Source organism: Colius striatus, chromosome Z (assembly GCF_028858725.1).
Source record: "Colius striatus isolate bColStr4 chromosome Z, bColStr4.1.hap1, whole genome shotgun sequence".
NCBI classification, from domain to species: Eukaryota; Metazoa; Chordata; class Aves; order Coliiformes; family Coliidae; genus Colius; species Colius striatus.
Window position 1 is genome coordinate 71,796,898 of NC_084790.1, and position 13,327 is coordinate 71,810,224.

At 38.2% G+C, this 13,327-nt stretch overlaps 1 protein-coding gene across 5 annotated transcripts in view; it reads left to right on the forward strand.

Moving 5' to 3' along the window:
- The window catches only part of SYK (spleen associated tyrosine kinase), a 50,658-nt gene that overhangs the window by 27,635 nt on the left and 9,696 nt on the right, over positions 1-13,327 (forward strand). For 4 of the 5 annotated variants that reach the window (XM_062017729.1, XM_062017734.1, XM_062017732.1 and 1 more), the window contains 4 exons: positions 2,634-2,772; positions 3,940-4,021; positions 4,829-4,878; positions 8,570-8,638. In XM_062017729.1, coding sequence (XP_061873713.1) covers positions 2,634-2,772; positions 3,940-4,021; positions 4,829-4,878; positions 8,570-8,638 — 340 coding nt within the window. The remainder of the gene's footprint in view (positions 1-2,633; positions 2,773-3,939; positions 4,022-4,828; positions 4,879-8,569; positions 8,639-13,327) is intronic. The other variant, XM_062017733.1, reaches the window with a different exon arrangement.

Here is a 13,327-nt window from a genome sequence, read left to right on the forward strand (position 1 = left end):
GGGAGAACAGTCCTTCAGATACTGACTGCTCCAGCCTGAATCTCTCACAGGATCACAAGTCCTGACAGCAAACCTGCTCTGGCATGGGCTTCTCTCTCCCCACGGGCTCCCAAGTCCTGCCAGGAACTTGCTCCAACACAGACTTCCCACAGAGTCACAGCCTCCTTCAGGCATCCACCTGCTCTGACGTGGAGTCCTCCATGGGCTGCAAGTGGGTCTCTGCTCCCCAGTGGCCTTCATGTACTGCAGGGGCACAGCTGCCTCACCATGGTCCTCACCACAGGTCACAGAGGAGTCTTTCTTTCAGGGCCTAAGCACCCTCCTCCCCCTCCTTCTCCACTGATCTTATTTTCAGGGCCTAAGCACCCTCCTCCCCCTCCTTCTCCACTGATCTTATTGTCTGAAGAGATGTTTTCACATTCTCATTCCCTGTTGCTGCTGCAGGGCCAGCAACTTCTTCCCCTTCTCAAATACATTATGCACAGAGATGTTACCTCAGTCACTAATTGGCCAGGCCTGGGTCAAGTGCGGGGTTCATCTTAGAATTTACTAGCATTAGACATATCAGCTACAGGGGAACCTTCTGGCAGCAGTTTGTTTAAATAAGCCACCCCTGTAGCTTCCTCAACCCCCCACCCCCCGCTGCCAAAACCTGTCCCAGGCAAAATCACTACAATCCTGCACTGGGTACTGATAGAAATATTTGGATGTGGGCTTTGATCCTTAAAAATCGTGACTGTCTTCTCCCATTGATGCCTGTGCTCTCAAGAAAGGCTTGTGATAGTAACAGCTCTTGCAAATGACAATCAGTTTCAGTAGACCTAATTGTATTGGAGCCACATTTCCTGATGTGAATCATGGAAGACATTTATTACTGAGAAATAATTCACTGCATGGTTGTAATCTTACTCGTGAGGTACTCTGAGCAAAAGTCTGAATGCAAGGAAGTGCCATTCATTTGTGTTTTAGAAACAATTCCTTCTATTCTGAAAATATTTTCCAATACGTATCAGCTAAGAGCAAATCAGAGGAAGGTGAAGTAAAAGTCATTTTTCATTTTAGCAAAACCTGTTGCTCTCCAGTGGTCAGTCAGCACAGGAAATCGATGTGCTGAGAAAATACCTGCATGTTATGAAAAACCACAGTGCTTCACATTGCTTTAAAGATACTGGGCAAGTTGCTTTGGTTTCAGAAGAAAAAAAAAATAAAAAAGACCATACTTCCCTTTTCCTTTAGCCAGTGTCTTGTTCATGTCTTAGGCAACAGCAATCACTCTGCTTGAAAAAACAGATGCATAAGTAGTTTAGACAAAACACAGCTTTAGTTCATCTGTGAGTGAGTCAGTTGAGAAGCAGAATTTAATGCTTACCTCTGCAGTCTTCTGAGATGTGACAGCAAGTACTAAGAGTTGCACCAGTGAAGCTTCCCAACAGCTCAGTGGGCATGTCTTTCTATGTTTCTTTTTTAAGACTTTTGCAAATTGAAAACAGAGTGGGTATATTACTGTGCACTCCACAACAAGAAGTGTTTCAATGTTGCTCAACATGGATTTTTCAGCAGGAAAATACATTGCTCCAGAAAATTTGAATCTAGATCTGTTACTGTCTCAGTGTCAACAGCAAGTGAACACAGTCAGTTTGAAAAGGAAAAAACGTACTTTATAAACTCAGAAGTGCTGTGGCAACTGTGAGGGAACTAGTAGCAAATTCCTGTCTACTGTGTCCAGTCACCAGGTGATGCTGGTCTCAGTGTGAGCTAGCCTTGAATACATCTAAAACAACTCAGTAAGACTTTACAGGCATAGCAGATGTTGCTTGCAGATCGAAGGAGATTGTCCTGTATACCTAGGAATTTTAGACAATATTTTTATATTACATGTCATAATCTCTCTCAGCTTAAGTTCAGACCAAATATATACCTCATTACCATTTGAAATTACATGTAAATTTCGTATGAAATCTGTAAGGAAGCATTATTGTCTTTGTAGAAATTGTAAGAACTAATGATTACAGAAATGTATGATTTATTTTAAATTCTCAGACAAGAAGCAAGCTATTTAAGTGCGTAAAGATTTTCCCTTCATTTGTGTTTCACATTATTTTATTTTTTTATCTTCTGCTGTTACTATCAACTCTTTATTTCCAAGTAGAAGATGTAAGAGAGAAATTTTGCTTTAATGAAGGTATTTATCTGTTGTTTTTAATCTTATGTGAGCTGTAAAGGAAACTGAAGTGTAGCTGCTTGTATATGGTGAATCCTGGCCTCATACTTCCATGAGCTTTGTTCAACTGTACTGCATAAGCTTTCAAATGCTTCCTTGCTCGGAGAGCACTGTGTGCACTGCACAGTGTTCAATAGCTGCCTAGCAAGGAGCTCCAAATTGTGGATTTTTGTAATTGTCTGTTGCCTTTTGAGGGGGGTGGGAAAAAAGGAGAAATTTTATCTATCTGAAAACAAATGAAACTTAGAAATAAATGAAAGGCTTTACAAAATGTATTTAGAAGTGGCAGTGCTGATATTATATTGTGTTTAATTCAAAAGCTTAAAGGAAATGGTGATTTAAAAAATTCATTTCAACGCAGATGCTCATTCCTAGTAAAGCATAACCTTGAAAGTCACTTTTCTTCCTACAGTATCCGAGAAAGGGACAGCAATGGTTCTTATGCCCTGTGTCTACTGAATGATGGGAAAGTACTACATTACCGTATTGACAGAGATAAGACAGGAAAGCTCTCAATACCGGATGGGAAAAGATTTGACACCCTCTGGCAGGTCAGTTAAATTTGAGTCACTTGGATATCTGTCATCATGTTGCCATATATCTAAAGTCAGCTTGTTTTGCTTTGCTGTACGACAACAGTCTTGAGCTAAAAACCAACGTGTTTTGGCAGGATATTTGCCATGTGCATCCAACTTTATGTGGTTTCTATATATGAAGAAAATACATGCTAATATAGAAAACTGGTGGTGTAGAGAGTTTAAACATTTAAAAATGTGATGCTGTACCTTGGCCAAGTTAAAAATTGCTGTAATTATGATGCAACTAGCTGAATGTTCTCTAGAATGGACAACTGCATTTTCAGGTGGCTGTATTGAGCAACAGCTCTGGAAGGTGTAGTTTTTTGCTTATGTCCTTTATGACAGCAATAAGCAGAATTCTAGGAAGCACAAAGGGAGGTGATTTAAGATGCTGTATACATGCTGCATCCTTTAGCATTGGAATTCTCTGCCTTCAAGGCTGACAAAGCATAGTTTCCTGAGGGTTACCATGAAAATATGTCTGAATCATGGTAAAGATTAACCAATTAAGGAATGCATAGTTGACTATGGCACAGTCAATAATAAAACTGAACACTAGAGAGATTACTGCATAAACTGAAAATGCTAAGGGAATTAAAACCCCTGCAGAAATCTCTTATGTCCTTTTGGCTAAAGTAATAGAAGCAGGACAATAGAGAAACACAAATGGCCACAACTATTGGTAGTATTCATTTATTAATTTTGTACGTCTCATTGCAACTTTGAGGTCCAAAGGAAGCATTGCCTATTAGAACAGTTCCTGCACTGTAGTAGTATACCTGTCTTGAAGAAAAGAAAATAAAAAGTTTCTCAGAGATTTGAAAACAGCGATTTGCTCAAAGTCACAAAGCTAATTTGTACCAGGTGTGGATTGCTGTCTTAGAAATCCAGTGCCTGGGTCAGGTTCCAGATCAATCCACAAAGTTACTTCAGAAACATTCATCAACACTAAAGATAAGCTAAGAATATGTGCGGTAAAGACCTGGTGTATGTCCAGCTCATTTGCTGATGTATATACTAATTATTGTACATATGCACACTATTTTAAAGAGACAATAAATTTTATTATAGCTCCTGTACCTTTTAATATCTTTTTCTCTCCTCCTCATTTATTCCCCCACCCAACTCTTGTTCTGGTAGTTAGTTGAACATTATTCATACAAACCAGATGGATTATTAAGGATTCTTACCATTCCCTGTCCACAACTGGGCTCAGAAAATGGTGAGTTAATTCCTATTATTATTTACTTGTATAAATAGCCGTGCTTATATATATACTTAAACCTCTGCTCAAAGTGATAGTGTGTGTTACTTGTCCTACACACACTAACGAGGTAGTCATCCCAGCACTCCTCTAACAGTCCTTACCCCACGTAGAGGCCAGCACTTCAGCAGGCAGGGCAGATGCAGTGAGAGATACTCTCAACAGCTGAGTTGCAGGTAGATGAGGAATTATGTCCCATCTTGTGGAGAGAAGAACAGAAAAATGGAGTGGCTGCACCTGATGCTGAAAATGGGGGTCCAAGAGTCATTCCTTGGCACCTCGAGGGAAGGGGAGGAGGGGAGTGTGCTGAGGTCCAGTATGCTCTTTGGCCAGTTTCTTCTTTATTGTCATGTTAAATACCATCAACACCTTGCCTTGGCTGCCAGAGTTAAAGAAAAAAAAAAAAAAAGTGCTTCTGCCTCATCTGTTGTCTAACTTAAGCTATTCTAGAAATAGTGCTCCCTCTAAAAGGCTGCCCTCTGTCACTCTGACAGGATACCAGTGCCATGGTGAGAGGATCTGCCCATTTTTTTTCCATTCTTTTGAATCATTTAGGCAGCGCACATACTTTTGCCTCTGGCAGCAAGTACAGGAATCTGCTGCACATTGGAAACAAAAGAGAAGACAACAGAGCAGGAGAAGCACTGTAATGTGATGTAAAAACTTGAAAGTTAGTTTTCTATGTGAAGTTTTGTGTTCTTACAGTTCATTTCTCATCTTGCATCCATTTCTCATCAGCATCCTTTACATTTGACTGTTTTACAGATAATATTGTTTTTAACAGTCGGCCTTCTCTTCCTGGAACCCTTTCTAAGGTAAGACTAGGTGGTGATATAGCAGTAGCATTCATTTGAGGAGGCTTGCAGTCACATACTGCTCTAGAAATCCTGATGCTTGGATATAAACAGGATATAAGCAGTAAGTTGAATAGAAGAATCTTATAATACTAGCATTATTATTCGTCAATGTTTTATGTGAGCTGTTTGTCATTTAATTTAATTAACTTGTTTTATACATATAATGCATCCAAAAATCAGTCTTTTTCACATGCAAAATGCCTCATTAATAGTCATGTTTTAGAGTGACTATCAACACTAGGAGGAGAGATACTGCTTTGTTTACATTGTTCATTTTGAGAATCTACTGACTGATGCACAAATAGAGGTTTGATTTATTGTCATATTTGAAATGTGCACTTCATGTCAGACTTTGCAAAAGTATTTGACTCCTTGTGCAGTGAAATTAAGGGAAGTTCTTTCACCAGATGTGAAGAGTGAGCAAGCCTATCTGTGATTGCAGTTGCCTAAGTTCTTAGAGTCCATTGATTAGAGGAGCCAACTGAGGTGTGATACATAACACCATCTTATTCAGCAATAGTTGATCTCATCTGAAATAAGGACTTTAATTTTCTTGTTTCACCACTCCCTGGAGAACCTAATTGTCTGGGACATTATCTTGATGCAGTCACATATTATAGAAAAAAACCAATTTGTCCAGATAAACAGTTATATTTGTTTCAGTACTGTTGAGTCCTTGTGAGTCTGTGACCAACCACTATCATATCACCACTTTGTGAATATCGGGTGCCCTTTTAAATCATTGGAAATTATGCAACCAAAATCAATGCCATTCTTAAAAAAAAAAGTGTTGCTCTGAGGTTTGGGTCTGTGCCATTTACAAAGACAGATGTGAAGCTTAAGCACACAAGACCACATATATATCATCCAGTATACGTAAAGTTATAGTGATGGAGCAAGCATGTTCAGTGTGGGAATGGTAATTTAGGTTATCCATAGAAAATTTTACAGTTCAAATGTAAATGAAAGTAAATTCAAGAAGTCTTAGTTTAGGTATTTAACTTAGCAAAGAAGTAGTAACCAAACAAACATGTATCTAAGCTGCCTGATGTTTAGGACTGTGCAATGAAAGTAAATGGGCCAGACTTCTGTTTTCATCAGTGCATTGCAGTAATACTGCTCCATGTTTGTAATGCTTTGCAGAGGAAACTCTCAATCATACTAACAGAGCAAGATTAATCTTGCCTAACACTAATGAATGCAAATGAAGAGCCAGTTGTTCAGAAAATCATAGAGGCTCACTTTAGAGAAATTTTGAACCCAGACACACATACCTGTCCAAATACCACTTCGTCCCAAAAGTGGCAGAATGACTTTCACCACTGTTTACCTCTGTCCATTCACAAGGGACCTAGGTAATTAGTCAAGACTATATGTCTCGCCTTCAGGTAGCCATAGTTAGGTGAGGTTAATTCTACTCTTGAACATGTACTTTTCTAGCAAGTAGGTGATTTAAATCTTCCTGTTCGCTTGCATGTTTTACATGCATCCATTAATGCTTTCAGCATTGATCAGTGGTAGTTAAATTTAAGATTCATTAGAGTGACAGAATGTTATTAATAGCTGAAGGACCACAGTGGTCTGTTCTGAGGAACAATCTAATGTTGATGTTCCTACCCAGACTAATTTTGGATATTTTTTATTGTTTGTTTTTACATGTATTAATACCTGAAATACACTAGTGAGATTCCAAAGCCTTAATGGAGAGCGTGCCCAAATCTGAAGTTGCTATGAAGCTAAGAGAATGTGTAACTACTGTAGGAAAGCATGCTGGATGATATGCAAGGCAGACCGTTACAACTAATTTACCTGCAAACTTCTGGGTGTTCAAGGGCTTGGAGTACAATTTATAGCATCAGGGAAGACTTTTCTGTAGTATTTGCTAACGCCCCACTAACAGAGTAACAAAATGTTACTGTTTCTGTCTGCTTTTTTGTACTCTGTACATCTCCTCCTTAATACTATTAACATGCTTCCTCTACAGAAGGAAGGGCTTCCTGTTGAACATCTGTATTGGAGATAATTTCTCCATTCAGTGGGGAGCCTTACTACTTCTTCTCACAGCACATGGATGAATTTCTCTTACTCTTCAGCGTGGGTTCCACAAATAGGTTTTTAGTTGATTTTGATCCTCTTTGACTTTCTAAGTTATTTTTTTTCTCTCTGCCTATCATCCCAATTTGTAATTAAACCTGCAGAGGAGCTTTTGATGTGAGCCTAAAATCAGTTCTTGACTTCTGGTCGCTTCCCAAATTCTCCAGTTAAGTTTTTTCAGAGTTGTTATTTGTTTAGCTACAGTTTATCAGACAGTAATGATAGGCTGGATTCATAAGGTTTAGGTGTAACTTTAGACTAGTACTGTTGCTGTCCCTGATCAAGAATCCATTTGTATGCCTAATACAAACCTTTGAGTTAAGCAGTGTTACCATCAAGGCAGTACAGGTGGCTGCTTGATCAAGTGATGGGAGCTAGTCTAGTCAGAAAAGTATGAGGAACCATGCTCACCACACTCTAAAAGCACTTAACCTCTTAGGGAATTTATCTGTTGCTAAACTATAGCTAAGAAAACATTCAAGTTTCTTCCTGATATGGAAACAGAATTGTGTGATGTAAAGGAAAACAACAGATTCAGTAAGCTTTTCCAATATGCAGCAACTGGACTTTTAGGTATCACAGTTATGAAGACTATCAAGCATAAAAAAAACCCTCAGTATTTTCCAGCAGGAAGAGGAATTGCATGGCTGTCCTTGCTGTTTTGAAACAAAAGATACCTTTTTATGTTAAATCAAACCTTTTTTTAAGAGAAAGCTGGGAAAATTACCAGTCCATTAGAAAAGCTATATTTTTGGAGGGATGGGGGTGGGGGGGGCGGGTGGAAACTACAAGTGAATTTTTTAAAAGTTCAGAATATCTAACTGTAAGTCAGTTCAAAGGCTGTTCAAACTGGCTGAGAATGTGGTACAGTTTATTGCTTCAGCCTCAGTGTCACACAAAATGCTTTTTCAGTTAAGTACTGCATCGCAGTTTGGATTAGGTAGATATGATCCCTCGGTGCCTCCTAGAAGTGTTAAGTAGTCACATGTGATTAAATTAATGTATAATTGTAAAACATATCTGCATTTCTTTTCAAAATCTCTCTATACAGAACATAAGTGCATGTAAAATCTAAAGCCTGTTCATTTTTGCTTGGAATTACTATTGGTTTGTTTGCTTTTTGCCTCAATAACAACATTGTTTTTTGTAAGACTAAAGTGAGCTTCAAATCTTGCTTGATACATAAGGCATGCTTCAAGACACTAAAGTTATCAACTGATATTTTGGGACAAGTGCCTTAAATTCAGTTAACAGGTATGAAAAACATGCTTTGTTAAAGATCCAGGGAAGAGGCAATGTGCTTGCCTTTTAAAACTGCCTTAAGATATATCTGCAGATTCAAGATGGTTTGAGAGTAATACAGTTGAAAGAAAATTCAGTATGAGGATTTCACGTAATACACTTATTTGATGCATCATATATGTACTTACAGGCAAACAAACACAAGAGAAAGATTGGGAGTGGTTTGTTCTTATATACTATGTCTGTTTTGTAAAATGCCTTTAGCTATGTTCCTGACACATTTACTGTTCCTCTTTGACGTTGTGGTTTCTAGAGTTGGGCAGGAGGTGGAATTATCTCAAGACTCAAATCGTACACCTTTCCAAAGGCTGGCAGCAAAAAGGTGCCTCGTGTAGTCTTCCCAGGCTTTTGACTGAGTTAAAAGGACTTACATTTGACTAATTTCACTCTTTTTTTTCTGCTCCCCTTTGGCTTGCTGTAACTAAATGTGTGTTTCAGCTACTAACAATCAGATTGTGAAGATTTTGTAAACTTTCTCCTTCTTTCCTAATTATCAGCATAATTATAACCTTGATTTTATAACTAAAGCAATTATTTTAAAGATGTTTGAAAAATTTAAGGACGATTTTCAAGTGATTTCCCACATCCCAAATTATTAGTGCAGTTCTCGACATGTCTGCAAAGAAAGTATAAGTGATGTTTTTCAAAAAACAGTCACTTGTAAGCAGACCAAAATGACGTTTCTACTCTGAACTATCATTCCTAATCAGAAGATTGGCTTGCTTACACCACACTGTCACTGAGCACGTTCAGGGAACAATTTGTTAATAATAACCACAAAATGCTTTCCTACAGAGCACGTGTGCACAAATCTTGTTATGCATTGACTTTAATTACATATGGGCAAGTGTAAGATGTCACAAGACCAAGGAGAATGGGAAAGATGATAACATGTCAGGAAACTGAGGGGTACCCGTGCCTGTACTAATGAAAATGCTGCTGCATGGCCAGAAAATTGTGTTGTACAGTAGTTGATTCAGTTGTGAAGCATGTAGTTATGAGCTTTGTTTGCATGCTGAGAATAACATGTGTGTCCCCATTCTACCCATGAACTTCTCTGTTTTTTTAATTTGTTTTTTTTATTTCCCGTTGCTCTTCTACAAAAATGAGCAGGCATAAAAAGCCCTAGAACATGCTGCTGTTCACAGTGAAAGAAACTGTTTGACATATACGGTGTTTGATAACTCTGGTAACTAATGAGTATTGTGTTTTTAGAAATTCAGTTCACTTTTATACAGAAGTACCAATAGCCATCAGCTTCCGTATACTCTTTCAGGACCCATATCTCTTTTTTTAATGTACTGCGATCTTATGGAAATACATAGTGTCAGGATGCATTCTAAAGACATCTGAAAAAAATGCCATACTATCACACGTTAGACAAGAGAAGTGTTTTGGTTTTGTGTGGAAAATGAGTCTGGGGATCTGAATTTTCTAGACATGTCTAATTTCTTTGCTAGCTGTTCACCTTGTCTTTGGCTGCTTTCTGCAGTCAAATAACTATTTCTTGACTTCTGGAGAGCTGACAGAGAGTAGAGACTGCAGAGAAAGACTAATCATTTGAGAAAATAATTTCAGGAATCTAATTGGATCACCACTTGGATGTATTAACCCTGAATACATTGCATCATACTGCCCAGTTTAAGACTCTAAACAAAAGTCCTGCTCTGAACATTTATAAGATTTACCATCCGTTAACCCCAACTTACAGAATTTACTTTAGATCTAATTAATTAGGCAGTTACTTCTCTTCCGTCAAAAACTTTAACACTTTTTCGTGTCTTGATCACTGTTAAATTAGTATTTTAACGACAATTTAAGTGAACTCGTGCCACCTAGTGGCCACTTAGGATTCTTAGCCAAAGCTCATTGAGACTATTCCACTTGCCTTGAGCAAGCTAAGACGAATTTGTAGTGCTACATATACATTTGGATTTTTGCATATCAGGATTATAAATCGGGGAAAAAAAATGGCACTTGCTGTACCTATTTCTTTCCTAAGTATATTCTTTTTTTATGGTAAGGACTGTAACTTTTTAGTAACCAGGCCAAAGAGTAATTAGAGCCATTTTGTCAATATGTTAAAGCAAAGCATAAGTGGGTCGTGTTCTCATTGCATCAGCTAGATCGGTAGGGGTTATCCTACTAAAGCCTTGTCCCTGCATTGAAAGTGGTATTCTTTTCACTGGAAAGGTATCTTTGAGACAATGAAAACTCTCTGCCTCCTGCTTTTCTCTTAGTGTAACTGTGGCTGTATTACCCCAAAAGTGCCACAGTAGTGTAGCCAGTCCCCATATGGGGAAGACTGACACATTTAGATTAACTTAGCTATGACTACGTTAGAAGTAAACCAATGAAAGTTGAACCCCAGTGGAAGAAAAACAAACAAACCTGTTAGTATAAAAACAGGACAGGAACACAATGGTTTTCTAGTATGAAAGCATAAAATGACAGCTTGTCCCATAGTATGCATGTGCATGTACCATAAGGTTTCACAGAGTATGTGCCATTTTTAACAAGTACCTCTAGAAGACTCTTTTATTCCTCTCTACTGGGCAAGCAAATCTGTGGTCATTTTGTTCATTCTCTGCCTTTTGTAGGAATGTAAAGAATAATTTCCTACCCTCTACCTTGGTTGTGTTAAGACAAAACTCTCTTTGTAAGGAAAAGATCTGCAAAATGAAATTTTCTGATTTTAAAGCATAGGGCAGAAAGGAATTTGGATTTAAACAATTAAATAGAAAGGAAATTCTATTGTTCTATTCTCCTGACCATCATACATGTAGTGATATCCCCTACACCATTTCTTGTTAGCCTTGCTTGACTTCAAGAGGAAAATCCCCATTTTTCTACTCGAAAATCCAGTTCAAAGGCATGCAGGGTGCTACGTGCCATGAATACGTAACTGGCAGAAGTAAAGAAAAATGTTTGAGGTTTGCTGAGTGCTGCACAATATTCCCAAGTTACTAATGTGAGCTGAAAAGGTGCCTGGGAAACATCAAATTGCAGTTCAGCCAGAAATATTAATGAGAAAGCCATTGTCAAGCTGTTTAATAAAACTCCAACAATGGGGAATATTTAACTACCAGGGATATTTAATTACCTCTCTAGTCTCAACTAATACTTATCACATGAGACCTTCTGCCCTCCATGTTTTTAAAAATGTATGGGGTTCTCCAGTACTGGATGAGTACTTCTTAAGTGTTTCTGACCTGCTGTTCAGTACCAATCAGGTGAAACTTAGTTATCAGACCTGTACAAGGTGTTAAAGTGGAATTGGTAATTTCCATCAGTATGATTCAGCCTGCAGAGTTATACTCCCATTGAAAAAGCATCACTTCTTCAAATGCCGTTCCTGAAGTGCTTATATCTCAATTCTCATCAGCTTGAGTTATGATGAGGAGAAGTGATGCACAGCCCTTTTACTCATCTGAAAATGAGGAAAATCAGCTTAAGTTGCTCCTGTCCGTGGGCTGAATTTGTTCCTTGTTATATAACAGCAACTACACAAACTCTCTCCAGCACTCAGCTGTGGAAAGAAAGAAATCAGAGGTCCTGTATTTCTTTGGTTGTCTTGGAGCTACAGCTACACCGGTATGACTTTGCCTAATTGTGACTATGGAAATTATTTCAATGTTTTAAGTGAGGAGTATGCTGTGGGACATTTCAAGGCTTGGGTTCAAATATTCCCACACGCTTTCTGATGCACAGTTGAGGTACTCCCCACCAGGAAGTCAGAATGATTGATAGTCCTATCAAAACTTTCAAAAAGCTCATCAGTCCCATAGTGGTGCAGTCTCTTCTCTGTGTCATTTTATGAAAGCTTTGCACTTTGATCAGAAAGATTATTTTAAGGGTAAAGTACTCAAAATGTGTCTTCTGAATCATGATTCTATTGTTCCTAAGTATTTCAGAACTTTCCTTCCAGCATTCTGACACTGAAGACTAAGTATCTTGATACCTTTTGTAGGTAGTCCCCATATTTTTATCCTTTTTTTTTTCCCCCTACTCTACTTTTGGACTCCTTGGCCAAGACTTCCTGTTAACCAGAGACTTCCATAAAATCCACACAATCTGGCAGTTTGCACCTGCTTCCTTTATACTTTTATCTGTCTAGCAACAAGCCAAATTATGTTGTACCCACTCAGTTAACTGATTCCAACTACCTTTTGGAATGTAAAAGTACATCCATTTTTAAGTGAATCAATTTTTAAGTACAGTTAACATAGTAAGCAAGAATATATCCAGGAAGCTATCCAGTGGAGCTATAATCACTTCTTAGTCGTAATACTCTACATGTTTTCCAAAGTAATACAGTATACTGAAATGTTCAAATTGATATCACTATGTTCTCAGTAAATGTAATTCCATTTGATTTGGTTTTGCTTTCCAAAAGATTATTAATATTTTTGACTGAACATAAGCACATCCGTATACTTAATGACAGTGTAGGAAAAGACTGTCTTAAGTGTTCGCCATCATATGAGAGGTTGGAGACTGAGTTCCAGTCTTGGTGCTTTTTTGAGGCGTTACTGAATGGTTTGTATGTGAAATAGATTGTGAAGTAGAGTGATACAGGTCTTGGAAATACTATTCTTGACTTGTAGACCTGACAAAGTGTACAACTGAGCAATTCAAGTCAGAAGCATTGCCCTTACCATCACACCATTCTCATGCCAATAGGCCAGAATCTTGCCAAGTCTTGGCCTCCTGGTCAGAGTTTGGTGTAAAATCCATGTAGTGAAACCTTTTCTACTTCATCCATCTGGACAGATCACTTCATTGTGATTTAAAGATCTCTACCATCCAGGTCAGGCATTTTGCCTACGTAATGCAGTTTCCAAGAGGTAGAACTTTGCACCCAATAGTTCACTCGTGGACATTTCCCAAACTTTGTCTTCACATGAAAACTGCAACTGTTTCAGGCGGGAATGTATGCCACTAAAAGCTTCAGTTATTTAAAAGAAGAATTATTTACTCAAATATTTGCAAAACAACCCTACCCAGTGTT